Genomic DNA, 18,080 nt, shown 5'->3' with positions numbered 1-18,080 from the left:
ATGTGTCTGCTGATGCTGACGTTAATAAGGGGAAGATTCTTGATACTAATCACTGAAGCAATTAAGTCTTTGGCTCAGTTGGCTCAATATAATGTCCTGTTGGAGCATCAACGTTGACGTTCGGTACAGATGGTAGTTAATGAGGTGTATAGTATGGACATGAAGGCTGAAAAGCTGGATAAATGAATGTACTGTAATGAGTGGCCTGGCTTTGGGATCGCAGAGAGCTTTATGGATCCTTTCTCTCTCACTCTGATTTACAGTGTGTGTGGAAGGGGAGCAATTACCGCAGTGTCTTCTTTATGACGAGTACAGGGATGGGACAGAAAGAACAGGGGGCTGGGAAGGTTCCTACAGTACACACAACCCAACCAATCATCTAATGCAGGAGTGACTGATGCCTACCTCATCACTGTAGGGTTTAATGTAACCTTATCCGAACCTTGTTAGGTTCTAATGTGTCCATCACATTGCTGTCTCCTGACTAATAAGATGTATACATCCCTTTTAGAGCAGATTTGATAGACTGGATAGTCTATATCAAGGATGTCTCATTCTTCCACTGGGCAATAGCTTGAGCTCAGCTCGGTTCAGTCTTTTATTCTCTACATGTCGAATTTGCCTTGCAACATGGCTCTACAGGAGACAAAATGCATATGAAATTTATGAAACACAATTTCAGTGGTTTCGATTCTGACAGGTTAGTAGATGATGAAAGGAAAGCGCTTTATACTTGTTACAGCACAGTGCAATTCTTTCTTCGCATATCCCAGCCAGCTTAGGAGCTTGGGTCAGAGTGCAAGGTCAGCCCCCTGGAGCACTGAGGCTTGAAGGGCATTGCTCAGGGGCCTTGAGGGTGGCAGCATTGCAATATTGGGGCCTGAACCCCCAACCTTCTGTGCAGTAACCCAGAGCCTTAACCGCTGAGCTACCACCTCCACAACAGCAGTATTTTTCAGCTGTAAGGTTTGTGTGCTTGTTCTGATATCATTTCTATAGCAACAACTAACACTAGTATTTCTACATCTGACACACTATATACAGATTTGAGAATGCTGACATGACGATTTATGGAAGGAGTCTCCATCGTCAGAGGGCTGCAACGATCAGAGATAAAGTTTTGTAACCTTTGAAAGTCTTCAGGATGATAAATTTCTTGGTAAACCCCCTCACACTCCAGAGTTTAGCAGACATTTAGGAAAGGAACAAATGTTTTATAGCTGCTTTAACAAAAGCGATAACAAGAACTAATGTATTTTTTTTATGTTCCACAACATTAAACATAACTATTACTAAATGAAGATATATGCCATGTTCTTTCACATCCTAATCCAAAAAGCTGGAATTATTGGCAATTTGTTGAGAAATAAGGGGAATAAAATGAGAACCAGCTAGCTATTGTACCACTGAGGTGTAATATTAGCTTGTGCTAGCTTAACCCTTGCCAAACTCTTTATCTAGGTTGATTGTGCGAGAATCATTTCTTTCTTTCTTTTTGAAAGTTGTAGGTTATTTTGCAGTGTGGGTAAATTAGGAATTTTAAGGGGGAATTTACCTCAGAAATATAAATGTTGCTCTTTTATCAGAGCCTGCTAGCTTTAAAGGTATTTTTCGAGGGAAAAAGAATTGTTGCAGGTTTTCTAGTTTGCTACTTGTTACTGTAAATGTAACAACCTATATTGTTATAACCAATGTGTAATTGTAATAACCTTTATTTCGTTAGTCGTTGTGTAAGAGCTAACAAGTTTTCTACATGGCATGTGGGTTTCAGCTAGTTAGTAGCTAGCAGTGGAAATACAATTTTTTTTCCATATCCAACATGTAGGCGTGAAGGTAAGTGAGAAGAAGAAAAAAAATGTAAAAGAATAAACAAAACCAGCTATTTGGTGACATCCTATCCTGCGGTGTCCACAGACAGTACTTCAGATTGTACTTCCTCCTTTTGCATTCTTGCCATGAACAAGGAGCATCGAGCCACGACCATCTGTCACTTTTCCCGCCAGCGCAGGCTCGTGTTAATTATCGGAGGTGTTGGCACGTGCCAGCTCTTTGCTCATTAAGATTTCACTCTCGTCCGCCGTCTCAGGACGCAGCTGCACACTAAGCACTAACGCAGTCAGGCACCAAAATGATGGAAATGAAATATTAATAAAACGTCTGCTTTTTTTTTTCCCCTTATGAAAGCTCCAGGCTCGGCATAACAAGTAATTTGGTTCCATTTGAGAGACATTTCATATTCATATTGTAATTATCAGTGAGAGTGTAGGTCCACCGAAATTCCTTATTGCAGTAATTACACGAGAAAGGCAAAGATATTTCCCCTGTTTAATGAATGAAAACTTTCTTAAACTATCAGATAAATGAATCAAATTCATGCCACCTTCTCACAAAAAGGCCTCCAAATTCTTCTTCAGTATTCAAGCCTGGCTCAGGATGCATATTTTAAACTACTGTATGTGGATTTTGGGGCTTGGGATTTGATGGAGAAAAAAATTCTGTCATTCAGAAACAACTTAACAATAAATCCAGGAGAAGATTAATTAGCTAGCCGGAATTCTCTCCTGACCGAGATGAGTCCTGTCATCAACACTGCATGGGACACTGGGGAATTAGAAACAGATCCTGCAACCCACACCCAAACTTATGCAAATAATTCATACATATTCATGCAAAATAAACAATTAAAATATACACTTCCGTTTGCATCAGCAGAGTTTTGCAGTGAGTGAGCCCTCACACAGTGTTAAAAATAAATAAATATATATAAAAAAAAACTCTGAAATGGTAAATGACACCCTCATTCTGTCATTTAAAAAAATGTCCTGTTTGAGAAATATGATTGATTCAGCTAATATAAAGGCATCTTTTTCCAAACATAACAAAGCATTTAGGCCAAGAAAAAGACGTATGTACATAATCGTCGAGAACCGACATGGCCGAGTGGACGCTGCGTTGGCTCGGCAGATCGTTTATGTCACGCTAGAGCTCTTCTTGCGGAAACTTTATTCCGAAAATTCTTTACGTTCAAGTCTCGTCCATCTGGATGGTTGTCTCGAGCTATTTTTGGCCTATGAGGTGGAAACCCGAAGCGTCGAGCCGACTCGAGCTGACCGGCTTCTCGTCGCAAAGATTTATCTCACTCATGAGCCATCCACATTCTCTGTGACAGGACAAACACCCCGGCGCCCTGCCAACAGTGTAAAAATCACTTTCCGAAAGAGGCATTTAGCCTCGACAGATACATTAACAGGCGGCGGTCCCGTGTCACCCCATCAATCTGGGGCTCGTTGGGGACCCGGCGCAATCCCAGGGCCGCACACTGATTGCTATGCCCAGGAAGGCACGGCTCTCCCATGGGTTATGCCCCGAATCCTGCTCCACTCCTTTGCTACTAGGTCATGACTTCTCATGAAAGCCGAAGGGGGCTTTGGGTTTCATTTCCGAGGCCCTTCAGAAGACCACTCTAAGGACACCGTGAAGAAGGTTAAACCAAAATGGTGTCAGGGGTGTGTTGGTGTGATGAAACATATTTGAGATTTATCAATCGGCACTAAAATAAAGCCTTTTGTAAACTAAATGGAAAGCCGATGGTTTTGTTTTATTGTGTCTGATGTGTCCATAAAAAAACACAAAAAATGTAACACAAAACATATGGAAAACCATAAGATTGGTATGTGCTTTCTGGACATCCCATTCCACATGTTGTCCCAATTCCCTCTGTTAATATCCTCCACTCTTCTAGAAAGATGTTGCACTAGATTTTGGAGCATGGAGATTTGTGGAGATTCATTCAGCCACAAGAGTGTTAGTAAAGTCAGGTACTGGGTGAAGGGAGGAGGCCTGGAGTGTAGTCAGCATTCCAACTCATACCAAAGGTGTTCATTAGGGTTGGACCTCTATAGCAGAAGATCTTCAACTCCAACCCATTTAAACCATATCTCCATTTAGCTGGCTTTGTGCAAAGGGGCATTGTCATGATGGAGCAGGTTTAGGTCTCCTGTTGAAGAATTTTTATTTTACTACATCCAGAGACATTTTATACAATTGTGTGCCCCCAATTTTGTGGTTTTGGGAGGAAACACATATGGCTGGAAAATTTAAGTTCCACAATACTTTTGTCCATATATAGTATATAAAGAAAGCCACTAGATAGTTAAGAGGGATTAAGAGGGCAAAACCGTGGGCAATTACTACTGGGACACAAGCCGGGGACTGATCAGCCGCGGCTGGGTCGCCTGGATGAGGGTGTCTGATGTTGAAAGATTCGAAACACCCAATGACCCCAGGATACATCACTGATGATCTGTCCCAGTGCATCTGCATGATGTATTTTGTATTATTATACTTTTAGGTTGGTGGTTAGGAAGTTGGACTTCTGGTTGAAAGGTTGTGAGTTCAAATCACATCATTGCCAAAGCATTGCCAAAACCATTGCCAAAACCTGTAATCTCTCCTATCCTAAAGACTTCTAGCAGCGGTCCCCAAACTTTTTTGCGCTACGGACCGGTTTAATGTCAGACAATATTTTAATGGACTGGCCTTTAAGGTGTGGCGTTTGTTTTTGAGTCACTGAGGTTTGGATTTAACTAATTTAATTCAAACGACCCTAAGGAAACAAGGTGACTAAGTAATGCAGACCCCATGTCGATTCTTCATGGATACCATTTGAGAAGCGTTGCTTAAAAGTATACTGTACACACCAACCTTCTTATAGTCAAATACAAACAACGAAGCAGTTTTCCTCCAAACATGTACAAGTTATGAATATTTCATTACTTGTTTGCCTAATTACTTTTGTTCTAAATTACACACCATCCAAATTATACACTGGGTGTTTTGCCTAAATTTGGGGGTATGTGTGTGTGTGAGTGTGTCATGACTTTAACAACATTATTAACCCAAGAATGATTTCAGGTCCCAAATTGTGAGCTGCTTATAGGGTTGTTTTTCCTGGGACAGAGCCGAACGCTAATGAAACTAATTAAAGCAACAACATTTTCGGCTTTCCCCGAACCTTCTATAAGCACCTGGTGAGCAACAAACGCGCTCTTCTGTTTGTTGATGGTTTCCACAAAAGCGCGATTTGTTTGCAAGAACGCGGCGTGACGCGAGGAGCAACTATGCAATCTACCTCCGACAGAGAGAGAGATGCAGGGGCAGGGAGGTTCACGCGGCGACCTGGATGGTGATGCGCGTCTCTAGACGCTGTATGATTATTATTTTGACAAAGTGCTGAGGGTGGGGGTGGGGTTTTGGAGGGCTTGGTATGTCTTTTCGCCTTGTCTTGGAGTCTCACCAAGAGCAATTTTCCACATGAGCAGGCCAAGAGTGGAGCGAGGCGAAATCCTTGGGCCTTGATGAAGAGCAGCCGCCTTGCTGTTTAGCCCGAGTTGTTTTGATGGGTCACAGTCACGACAAGAGTTCACGCAGGCTGCTGACGAGCTCTTGAGAGATGAGCTGTCAGCCCTCGTGTGCTAATGGACAGATAAGAACTCGGAGCAGGTAGGCTCCACCAGGGCCCACATGGACCCTAGTCAGAAGTGACTTTGGCAGTTGGCCGCTGCTGATCAGCTTGACGATACGCTGATTTATAAGCGGCCTCTTGCATCGCTTTGAAGAGATATGAGGCATATGTTAGGGGCAACGCCAGGGCAGGAGGGATAAACAGTGTTTCTGGATTCTCGTTCGTAAAAAAAAGACAGGAAAAAAAATCTCTCAGTAGGGGTACTAATCTAGGGATCAGGTTCTTCCTGGGTTTTATCTGGGATCTAAGGCTCCCAGATCAGCACATGCTTTTATGAATTCCAGACTTGATGTATTCTGAAGATCTGTTTAAGATCTCTTAATTTAAAGCTTCAAGGAGTTTTTCGCCACACATCATAGATACCTACTGAACATCTAAGCGCTGAGAACAAACGGCAAAGAAATGGACTCCACGTTGTAGCTTCATTTCCAAAGATTCCTTTAAAAAGCGGTCATATTTCAAATTAAATTGCGGTGCAGTTAGATGCACTCCACTCACTCTGCTAAGGCACATCCACACACACACACACACACACACACACTCTGATAGGGAGATATTGTGAAGATTTATGTGACAGTCGACTAATTGTGTGCTGCCATTTGTCTTGAGAAACAGTCACCTGCTCTCCATTCTAGGAAGCAGCTCAAAAAATGAAACCACAAGACAGACACACCAAATATAACCATTTAGCACAGTAACAGTATAAACATGCTTTTTTTTTACCCAAGGTTACAAATCTAGTTTGGGTGTGTTACAAATAAAGGATAGTCAAGTAGATTGATGTTGAAAGCAGTAGTGTAGTAGTTGTCGCAGATTATCATTTTTTTCCCAAATCAGCTAAATAATGCCTGAAGAGTGCCTAAAGGAAAATATGATGATGGGGTAAATAAAGAGTCTGATGAATGGCTTTCCTCCAATTAAAAGTATCATGTCAGAGTATTTCTTTAGTAAAATCAATGACCATCTCGGGTGTTTTTTCTATATGCTTAGCCTAGTTTTTCGTATCAGAAGCCCGCTAAAGCATTCAAATCAACTGCCGTGCTGAGCCGAGAAGTATACAATAGGCACAATAAAAGGATTTATCACTGTTTATCCTGGTATTTTATTAAGTACTTTATTGTTGCATTCTAGTACTCTATACAAAACGTTATTGTGTCAGTATATGCATTTTGATTATTAGTGTCATGTTGTGTGTAAGTAATTAGTTACAATCTATCTATCTATCTATCTATCTATCTATCTATCTATCTATCTATCTATCTATCTATCTATCTATCCATCCATCCATCCATCCATCCATCCATCCATCCATCCATCCATCCAGACAGACAGACAGACAGACAGACAGACAGACAGACAGACAGATAGATAGATAGATTACAATGATTCTTTCAAGATAAATTGACACTGGTTGTTCTTTGGATTTTATATAACCGTATATTTGTGAATGTTGTGTAATTGTAAAAGCCTAAATATCTTTTTATTAGATATGTGTGATATTTTTATATTAATAAATATATTTTCTTCTTCTTCCTTTTTTCTTCTACTTCTTCATATTATTCATATTCATATTCATATTCATATTCATATTATTATTATTATTATTATTATTATTATGAAGATTTATGGTAGTGTCATGTGTGTATTCAGATGCAAATATCCGGTCAATAAACCCCGATTGTCAGACATTTTGTATAAGTGGAAATAATGTCCACAGCATCCACAAAATAAATCAGATTTATATGTATGCACATGTGTCCAGATGTATTCAGAAGGACTCCTAACTCCTGACCAGACCCTGGATTGAGAACCATTACATCTAAATGATGTTGTGTAAAGACTGAACACATCCAGAGGTCCTTCCCAGCTATTTTTCCAAGCACACAGGGAGTCCCGCATGATGTTTTCTTTTCGTTTGGGTGCTGGAAAAAAATGTTTAGCTTTTTTTCTTCCAAAAAGTAATTGTGCAAAAGTGCAAAGAGGCAAAAAAATGACTCCAGGTTTAATTCATCCACACACTCTTCTCTTTCTTTTAATTTTTTGCTTTACTCCCACCCCCACCACCCCACCCCTTACATCCCTGCCTCTCTCTCTCATTGCTTCTCTCATGAGAGCAGGAATGTAGTGCACGCCCTGCACCTTCCCTCAGGGAGAAGGCTTTTTAACGATTGAAACCTGACACCATTTCTGCGTCCCATAAGCAACTGTGCTGTAACTCACATCAAAGGCACCCGGCGTCAAATCACAACTCAGCTGTAAATCCACCTGTCACTCGCCGGCCAATCAGGAAGGGGCATTAAATCAGCCCTGTCATGCTGGCGGCCAATGGCAGAGCAGCGGCGGTAAATCTGTCAGGCCAGGGTCTGTTAACGGGCACCGTGGTGCAGACGGGGGAATCCATAGGGAGGGAGGGAGGGAGGGTAGGAGGAGTGAGAGAATATGAGAGAAAGAGAGAGAGAGAGAGAGAGAGAGAGAGAGAGGTATGGGGGATGGGGAAAAAAAATAAAAAATGGAGGAAGGTAGAAGGACATAAAAGAGGCAGTGAGGTGTACCACCAAAATGCAAATCCTTTCTTTTCTCTATACATTTTATTTGCATTGAAATAAAATGAAAACCAAAAAGGAAAGCTTGTACTGTATGTGGGAACGGGAGCACATGTCCGCCTCTGGGCTGCATCCTGAATACATAGCAGCCTGTGTAAAAAAAAAAAAAAAAAAAAAAAATAGAGTCATAAAGCTTTATTGCTACCACTGCTATCTGGTGTCATGTGTCCAGCGTTATGGGAACGCTTCACATTAGACTTTCATCGCTAGAATTCGATCTGCATCGAGAGCTCGGATATAGAGTAACTCGCTAAGCTACTTGTTGCGAGAGCTATTCATTTGATAGGAGCATGAATGATACGATAATTCCCAGGCTTTATTGGTTTGAAGGCCAAGAGTTTGGCGTGTAAACCCTGAAAACCAATCTCCTTCTCGAAAGTGCACGCTCGCATGCTTCAGAGCGAATGTGTAAGAGTGGCAACCAGATGTTCTCACGCACACATGCGGACGTGGCCCAGGACAAGCAGCGTGTCTATATAGCACAGCAGGACAGTCTCTAGGATCTCTGTTTCATCCTAAATCATACAGGGCTGGGGTTTTTTTTTAATAGGAGGCTCCTTTCATCAGCGGTTAGCAGAACCAGAGTTTGCGCCGCTGCTTGTTTTCAATAGGGAGTCCACGGTGAAAGCTGGTGACTAATAGCACAAGCGGAATCGAAAAATAGAAATATTCAAAGACGTTTTTTTTTTTTTGTTGGACATGTGCACCAGCCAGGCTGATGGATGTGCCGTACCTTTGGTTTAGATTTATGTGCTTTTTTTTTTCGCCTAAAAAGACCCCTTGCTGTAGATCCTTTTGCTGAAATCTTTCCTGAAAAATGACTTTCAGAACCATGGTGTTTTGGACGGAAATATTTCAGAAATAAGATGCAGTGATTTTCAGTCATTTAAGGAAAAAAAATACATGATATTTAAAAAATAAATACAAAAATAAGCCATTCCTGCCCTTCGTATTACACAGTAAAAATTTGGACGTACTCATCTGTAAGGAGGGGGAAAAAATCCTGTATTGATTTTAATTGCTATTGGTTTCACAATGAAATAAAAACCAAGGCTGTTGTGTAGAGAGAAAAAAGGCTTTGTGAGTTATAGTTGAAGCAGCGGTACGGCTTGTTGTTTTTGGGCTCCTCAGCCTCCGAGCTGAAATGATTTTTTTTTTATTCGATAGGAATCCGTAAATGGGCCCGGTGAGGGTGTGTGCTGCCGTAAAGCATGTCAGGTTGTACAAGGCTCAACGTGTGTGTGTGTGTGTGTGTGTGTGTGTGTGTGTGTGTGTGTGTGTGTGTGGAGCTCAGCAGTGAGACATGTGAAACAGCCTCTGGCATCTTATCTCATTCAGGCCTTGTGCACATCCACAGCCTGACTTCCCTTTCAATCCAAGCCGGTTCCTGATCTATTTCCTCGCACTAAATTTGCTTAGAGCAAAAAAGGCATGATGTAATCTGCTACCATTTATCGTAGCCATGCTGTTTGCACAGCTTCACCCAAACAACGCTGATGTTTTGTCTCTGTGAGGTCTCGATTAGGACGATCTCTCATGCTATTCTGGATGTTCCTTTGACGCGAATCAGGCTTTTTGAAAAATACACGCACGCAGACACACACACCTAAATGCTGCTTTTAAGCGTGCTCATAATTGTAATCTATTGACCGTTACTCACTTATGTAGCCGCCAGAAACACAACACGGCCAAACACACACATTCTCTGCGCATCTATCAATTCCAGGCCACGGGCCTACACGTGCCTGACAACTTTATGGCGCGTTATGTATAATGTGTCAAGCTGCTGTGTTTTATTCTATTATACCCGTTACCCCATAATTAATCTAAATTGCCTTTTTTTTTTTTTTGCTTTGGCTTTTTTTATGGCACTGCCCCTGTAATTAGGAGATGAAAACGAAATGCCTGCAGGTGCCATCAGGTGCTCCAACCAAATCCAAATCCAGTTCCTTCTTTCTCGCCCATGAATTCCACCCCTTTTTCCTTCATTATTGAGGCTCCAGTCTGTTTTTTTTTTTTTTTTTGATTGATTTGTGGGAGAAGAAACATCAGTGGTAATGGTATCAACACACACACACAGACATACAAAGAGTGTGTTCATTTGAATTTGAACTGACCATTGCTATTTGAATAAACCTCAAATAAAAATCACAGACTGGTTCATGCAAATCATACAGACATAATGCATCAATATTAACCAAAGTAATTCAAATCACTGTAGCGGATTTCTTTTACCTTCAAATGTTAGAAACCGTAGCGAAAAGGTTTGTGCAGCCATTTTTGCCGAAGGATAAATCATTCTATTTGGCAACAACCTACAAAAAAAAACTTGGTTCCAGAGGCAATTAGGCTGTACAACTCCTTGGTGTGTCCTTCTCGCTATAATAATCCTGGAATGCTAGTGCATTAATATTATTGTACCACAGATCATGATTAACGTTGTGTAACAGCAGCTCAGACAGTAGCTCCAGTCCTAATTCAAAGCACATGCTTATTAAAATAGAGCTTTATTATATTGGGTTTTTTTTCTAAGAACAACCACAGGGAGACAATATATACGACTGGACAATGTACAGCTACTAGCACACTAAATTAAAACGCGAAAAGAAACAAAGGAAAAACGTGCATTATTGTCAATACAAGGATGAGAATCGACGTTTTATTTCGCATTTATGGAAGGAGTCTCCAGTGTCAGTGAGTGAGGGATGTGTGTATAAGTGTGTATTATTGTGTTGGGATTACGCGCTAACAGGAACAGTCTTGTTACATGGATGTACAATGTAACTTAAACAGAATAAATGAATACTATTGGCAAGTTGCTGACATGCAGTAATCCGAGAGTAATCAGCTTCAGGGTGGGAACATCAGCGCCATTTCGGGTCAGGCTCCATTTCAGTGCCTCTTTGTGGATTTTGTTTCTTAGCAGCATGCATGTAAAGTGCAATGTTCATTTCTTATACACAAAGACCCACAATCAGTAATTGATATGCAAAAAAAAAAAAATGTGGTCAGTAGTGAATTGTACGCCCACCCAGTACCCCGTACTTAAGATCTCCTATACAGCCGGCCCTAAATCACCTCCTGATGAAGGAGCTACTTCACTTAAACGGTGGAGGAAATGCTGTCCTGTTTGAAATCAAGCTCTGTTTCCTCTGCGAAAACCTTCAGACGCCTCCGGACTTCCCTTCCAGCCAAGATGAAAGGTGGCGAGCACCTCTTTCACATGATTTCCAGATGATTATTAAAAAGAGAGATGCCAAGGATGAGTGTAAAAAAAGAACAGAACATAGACGTCATGCTTGAATATGCTGAAGATTCTCTCATGACAACGATCAGTTATAATACAGAGCTGCTCCAGGATCAGGCTGAACTTCTTTCAGCGTATATGAGAGAGAGGAGAGACGGCTCATCGAAGGCTCATCGATCTGAGAACAGATGCCACAGGCCTCTCGTTTCAAGTCACGTGTCCTATACAAGGTCTTTAATGGGATCGAGTACATCAGCACGAGTGGTCTTATGTCACATCCAATCACCAGGTATACATCATGGCTGCATATCCATAACACACTGCCGCGGCTTTGGTGTTACTCCAGGGACAAGCTCTCATTTGCATAAAGAAAAGAGGGAGAGAGGGAGGGAGGGAAGGAAGGCTAAATTTTCAACCTTCACAGCTGGTGTTCTGCGACACAACAAAATGTAGAACAGATACCCACGAGATTTCAGCACAGAAGAAATATATTCAACTGTCAGAGTGGTGTTTTTTTTGCCCCTAAAATATATATGCAAATATGCCCAGATATTCACATACGTGTTTACAGTGGATAAAGCTAGTTATTAAAAGAGGCCTTGTGATTTAGTAAGGCACATGTACAAGACTCTTTAGTCTCTTATTATTCAACCATGGTTTATAATAATAACAATAATAATAATAATAATAATAATAATGTTTAAATGATAATTGTAACACTTTTTTAGGCAGAAATCCACAAAAACGAGACATAATTCATATTTTAAAATATACCAAATATATAATTTTACCAAACTTAAGCCAGCATATAAACAACTTTAAAGCTTGAAACGTGTAAACAAACAGAAATTATATATTTTATTTGATTCACAGTAATCTCATGGCTTATTTTGCCCTCACGTTCAATCTATTTTCTATTGCTACAATATTTTGCACTGTGGAGAGAATAAACCCCAAAGCTGTACCTCTGACCTCTCACCAGAAGATGGAGCTCTTATCCAGCTTGTGAACTCCCGCGAGTAAGCGTGTGTGTATAAGTTGCTCCTGTTTTGAATCTATAGAAAGCTAGACTTAAACGATATCTCTCACACACACACACACACACACACACACACACACACACACACACACACACACACACACACACACACACACACACACTATGTATATATACACCCACCAGGCAAAACTTTATGGCCAGGTATAACATTATGAGTGGTGAAGTGAAGAACACTGATTATCTCTTCATCATGGCACCTGTTAGTGTGTGGGATATTATTAGGCAGCAAGTTAATATTTTGTCCTCAAAGTTGACGTGTCAGAAGCAGATTAAATGGACAAGCGTAAGGATTTGAGTTTGAAAGGCCAAAAGGTGACGTCTAGACGACTGGGTCAGAGCATCTCAAAAACTGCAGCTTTTGTGGGATGTTCCTGGTCTGCAGTGGTCAGTGTCTATCAAAAGTGCTCCAAGGAAGGAACAGTGGTGAACCGGCGACAGGGTCGTGGGGGGGCCGAGGCTCACTGAGGCACGTGGGGAACAAAAGCTGGTCCAACAGACGAGCTCCTGTAGCTCAAACTGCTGAAGAAGTTAATGCTGTTTTTTTAAAAAACAAAATCAAGATCTTAAAAGTCAAACAATAATTTTTATTTCATAACACAGACATGGAAAACAGCAGGAACGCTCAATGACTGGAATGTACTGAAATCGCTTTTGTCTTTCACACAGGATTGTGATATTCCCCCTCACACACACACACACACTATGAGAAATGATGTGGTGCTGGAATAATTAGAGCGTCTCTGCTAACAGAAGTGCAGATACTCGCTCACTCTTTGTCAGGATTACTGAATACACATAACGCCGTATAGATGCTGCATCTGCCACACTTTTCATCAGAAACGGACCGTTCTGGTACTGTTTAGTCTTCACTTAAGTGTACATTGAGTCTAATGCTTGTGTTTCCTTTAGAGAGCCTACATCAGGAAGGATAAGAAACAAGAATAGGGGAAAATGGGGAAGGCAACAGTGATGAGAAGAGTAATGATGAATACACCGTTGTCTTGATGGAGAGAAGGAACAGTACGATTTATCGTAGAAGAGACCATTTGATCTGCTCTTTGGCCGACTGCAGCACCTAGAAGAGGTGGGAAAAAAAATCAGATCAATTATTTGAGGGGGAAAAAAATAAATAAATTTACATCAAATTATTTTGGACCTTAACAACAAATATAAGTGGTGAGGAAAAAAAAAAAAAAGGCACCACACTGTACATTCTACTTGTGATATTTAACTTGTGTTTAAGCATCACTCGAACTCGAATCTAATGTAAAACGTTGGAGACCCTTCTCTCAGGTTTGCAATACTGTCTATCAATGAATAATAGAAACACCTACATGTTGGCTGAAAAACTAAAATCTAGAAGTAGCTAAAAAAACATTACTAATGTAAGATGATGGGAGGGGGCGGGGCTATCTGGGGTGTCAATTATTTAGTGAGGAAACCTGCTGTTTGGATGTTCTGCACTAATGTAGGACGATAGGAAGGGGGTGTGGCTTTAGGGGTGTTGATTATTAAGTGGGAGAAGCCTGCTGATTGGCTGATCTGCTGTTTTGCACTTATGTAGGAAGATACGGAGGAAGAGAGGCTTCAGGGGTGTCGATAAAAAGGGAAAAGCCTGCTAAAAACTTTAACTCTGGACCTAGCCACTCTAACTCTGGCCTGGATTAGCACAGCGTCACTTTTATACCATTTCACTGTAAAAATGTTTAATACCAGCACATGGACACTTTAATGACAATCACAATTACACTGAGTCACTTTAATCTGTACTTGTCAATATCTGTCCTACATATCCATTCATCCATCCCTTCTGTTTAAATCATGTATATACATATATGCACATTTATTCATATATTCATACTTTAGTCAGATTATATGTTAATATATTTTTACACTTTATTTTATGTATTTTTGTTACTTTATTTTTTATCATTATATTGTATTTCTTTTTCCATGTTTACAAGTTGGACAGTTAAAAAGAAAGCATTTTACTACATGTCCTACTCATGAATGTGCATGTGACAAATTAAAATTTTTGGTGCATTTGTAAGTAATAATCTGATATTAGATATCTAATATCATCCTATTAGCAGACTTATCAGTGTGCATGCTCCATAGCTAAAGGTTGCCAGGTACTACACAGTTAAACATGATAAACTTGACTCAATAACAGCCATCTGAATGTAGTGAAGTTATATTTTGAACTGCTGGGACTTAATTTTAAATTCCTGCAACAGCATTATTTGTGTTACGTATGTTGCATCCTCATCCATAAACTCAGAAAGATAATCCTTGCCTCTGTGGTGCCAGGCTTAAATTACTAATTGATTCTTAACCCTATTGATTCAATATTGTGCCATTAAAGCATTTGTGCATTCATTATTTACAGCTTCATTACGCAAACGTTCATCACTGCGCTGGGGAAAAAACTCTGTGCATCGTTAACTCCTTTGCGTGTCACCTCCGACGCGCTAAGCAGTTGCTAAGTATAGAGCACCCATTAAACACGACGCTTGTACGACACACACGCGGGAAAGCAGACACCGTCTCGAACACGCCCCGTGCCCCACGACGGATTTAAGTGAAACCTGACGCCTGAGTAATGCGGGCACGGGGGAAATATCCAGGAATTAATTCATCATTTTAATTTGGGGAAAGGCGAGGCATAGCGTAACCATTAAGCAAAAAAAAAAAAGGATGACGAGCGGCATTAATCAGGGGCACGTGAAGGATGCAGGCGGCCTGTCACGGGCCTCTTAAATGAGACCATCAATCAGGCCATGGGAAGGCACCGCTGCCAGACAGCCGCCAATAATTAGCCATCATGCTTTACATGTGGCAGTCGCGGGAGGAGTTCTCACACTCCGAAACCTCAGAGCGGCCAAACAGACTAACGCAGACTGGGGTTATAAATGAGATGCGCGCTGAGAGGCTCAGAGCTGTGGCATATAACAGTCTTGGTATCAAAGATATGAGAGAGAGAGAGAGAGAGAGAGAGAGAGAGAGAGAGAGAGCATGAACCACACATGAGGATTCTCTTTACCTGAGTGACTGTCTGCTCCGTCAGTGGCACGTCATCACCCTGAAGGAAAATAGACAAAAAATAAAAAATAAAAAATTAAAATGCATTTTCTCCAACACCTTTGAGCCAAATATCTTTACTTTTTTTTTTTACACTGATCATTGCTTTTTTCCCCTCCCAAATTTGTGCTATTCCTTCCCTCCCTACCGGTGATCTTTTTTTAACACTGGCTGAGACACGTGAAGATACTGTGACACTGCTTTTCTCCAGGAACCTTTCCGTGTGTTACAAGCGCTACTTTTTATATGTGACTGGACACAGATGATTTGCGTGAGGTCGTTCATTTGCCATCGAAACAAGGCAAACTGGGATTAGATGTGCTTATTGGGCTGTGTTTGGGGGAAACTCTACATGTTTGATAGACAGACTATTATTATTATTATTATTTTTTTTTTTTGCTGTTTATTACGTTGGCCGTTTACACAGCATGATCTTTGAGGAGAGAGAACATGAAGAAATCGTGTCCAGGTCAGGGTGAGGAAATATATTTAAGATCAAGGAGTCAAAAAAAGAGCAACCAGAGTTTTTTGTATGCAACATCCTGTGTGTTATCCAAGAGTAACACTAATATTCAAATAATATGAATTTAGCAATGCTTGATACAGAGAGAGAGAGAGAGAGAGAGAGAGTGTGTGTGAGTGAGAGACAGAGTGTGTGTGGTGAGTGAGTGTGAGAGAGAGAGAGAGTGTGTGTGAGTGAGAGAGACAGAGTGTGTGTGAGTGAGTGAGTGTGAGAGAGAGAGAGTGTGTGTGTGAGAGAGAGAGAGACAGAGAGTGTGTGTGTGTGTGAGAGAGAGAGAGAGAGAGTGAGTGAGTGAGTGTGTGTGTGAGAGAGAGAGAGAGAGAGAGAGTGTGTGTGTGAGAGAGAGAGAGAGAGTGAGTGAGTGTGTGAATGTGAGAGAGAGAGAGCGAGGCGAGAGAGAGTGTGTGTGAGTGAGTGAGTGGTGAGTGAGTGAGTGGTGAGTGAGTGAGTGAGTGTGTGTGTGTGTGTGTGTGTGTGTGTGTGTGTGTGTGTGTGTGTGTAAAATGTGAGAGAGAGAGAGAGAGAGAGAGAGCGAGTGTGTAAAATTGTGCAACAGTGATGGCGTAACAGTGATGATGGATGAAGTTTACCCTCAGAGCCACTCGGTGGACAACCTGCTGGGGGTCACTCTCCAGGATAACACTGTGAGAAAACAGGATAAGATGAGCTGCAGCATTTACACAAACCATGCAGCCATAACACACACGTCTGAAGAAAATAATATTTAATGAGGTGGTACCGGAGAGACTGTGACTCGTCTAACTTTCATACGCACTATAGAATCAGGGAGTACATGTTTTGTGATGCGAGTTGCTTTATTTAAAAGTAGCATTTCATATATATCATTTATTACATATATTTATGACGTCTGTGAGGCGAGATGACAAAGACAGAGATGACAGAGAGCGCCCCCTGTCTGTTTGTACGAGTGTACACAAATAAAAGTAGACCCTTTACCGATTCCAATGATGTATTGCTCTTATCTGTACGATCAAAAAAGTTTTTTTTTCTAATTATTATATTTTTATGACCACAAAAAGATAAGAAAAGTCTTATCTAAAAAATATTCAGTTTCTAACACTTTTCCATTTTACTCGAATTTTCAAAAGCGTAAAACAAAAACACTTACCCTCCATCTACAATTTCATCAACGGCTAAGAAAAGACCCTCCATATTTTCAAGTAAGGCTCTCTTCTCCACATTTTTCCTAAAAACACACAAACAAAAAAAAAATTGCATTAAACGCAAGCTAGGTGTGGTTGCATCATGTGTGGAGATTTGCAGCTCCAAATCGCTTACCTCAGCATTTGACTGAGAGAGTCAAACAGACAGTTCAACACGGCCATGAGCATCAACTGCAAGGAAATAAACACAGGTAAACGCATGAGCCCGTTGTATTGACAGTAACTCGCGTGAGAGGATATTCTTTCAGCGGTTACCTCGTTTTCATGCGAACTGCCAATAACATAGAAATACAGGTCGATGTTGCTCTTGTAAACGACCGTAAGTCCTTCGAGCAAGGCGATTTCACCTGTCAAGGAACAAATACAATGAAAACCCGATCCTTTTAGCAAAAACTAAACCACAGCTTTTAATAATAATAAAATGAAAAATAAAAAACACACTGTCGGTCCTGTGTGTCTTGTTGAAGATGTTCTTCTCGAACGCTTTCTGCTCTTTAACGGTAGGGTATGTGTCGTCATAATACTGAAAAGGAAAGAGATCGAGAAACTTTATTGATTCCATAGAAAACAAAAAATGGTTGCAGTTGCTCACAATAAAAGATCAAAGTAAAGATATAAATAAGAAAATAAACAAATATACATATATTGTATATCACTATATAAACCATATATTATTACCTCCTGTACATTAATCACCTCATCCCTGTATATATGGACCTCATACCGTATTCATCTACTGTTATCTACTGTAAACAGGCACTTATGGTGAGATGCTAACTGCATTTCATTGGTACATGTACCTTGCACAATGACAACAAAGTTGAATCTAATCTAATATTAAGGTCTTAAAAGATATTG

At 40.7% G+C, this 18,080-nt stretch overlaps 1 protein-coding gene across 2 annotated transcripts in view; it reads right to left on the bottom strand.

Annotated features, from left to right (window-relative positions):
• Positions 1–12,997: 12,997 nt before the first annotated feature.
• Positions 12,998–18,080, bottom strand: part of copz1 (COPI coat complex subunit zeta 1) — a 7,830-nt gene continuing 2,747 nt past the window's right edge. For both annotated transcript variants that reach the window (XM_046870158.1, XM_046870160.1), the window contains exons 3-9: positions 17,664–17,745; positions 17,478–17,569; positions 17,338–17,393; positions 17,168–17,245; positions 16,629–16,680; positions 15,478–15,516; positions 12,998–13,509 (exon numbers count right to left, since the gene is read on the bottom strand). In XM_046870158.1, coding sequence (XP_046726114.1) covers positions 13,462–13,509; positions 15,478–15,516; positions 16,629–16,680; positions 17,168–17,245; positions 17,338–17,393; positions 17,478–17,569; positions 17,664–17,745 — 447 coding nt within the window. In that variant the 3' untranslated portion in view covers positions 12,998–13,461. The remainder of the gene's footprint in view (positions 13,510–15,477; positions 15,517–16,628; positions 16,681–17,167; positions 17,246–17,337; positions 17,394–17,477; positions 17,570–17,663; positions 17,746–18,080) is intronic.

The sequence above is a fragment of the Silurus meridionalis genome, chromosome 16 (assembly GCF_014805685.1).
Source record: "Silurus meridionalis isolate SWU-2019-XX chromosome 16, ASM1480568v1, whole genome shotgun sequence".
NCBI classification, from domain to species: domain Eukaryota; kingdom Metazoa; phylum Chordata; class Actinopteri; order Siluriformes; family Siluridae; genus Silurus; species Silurus meridionalis.
This window is presented reverse-complemented; position numbering and strand designations above follow the sequence as displayed.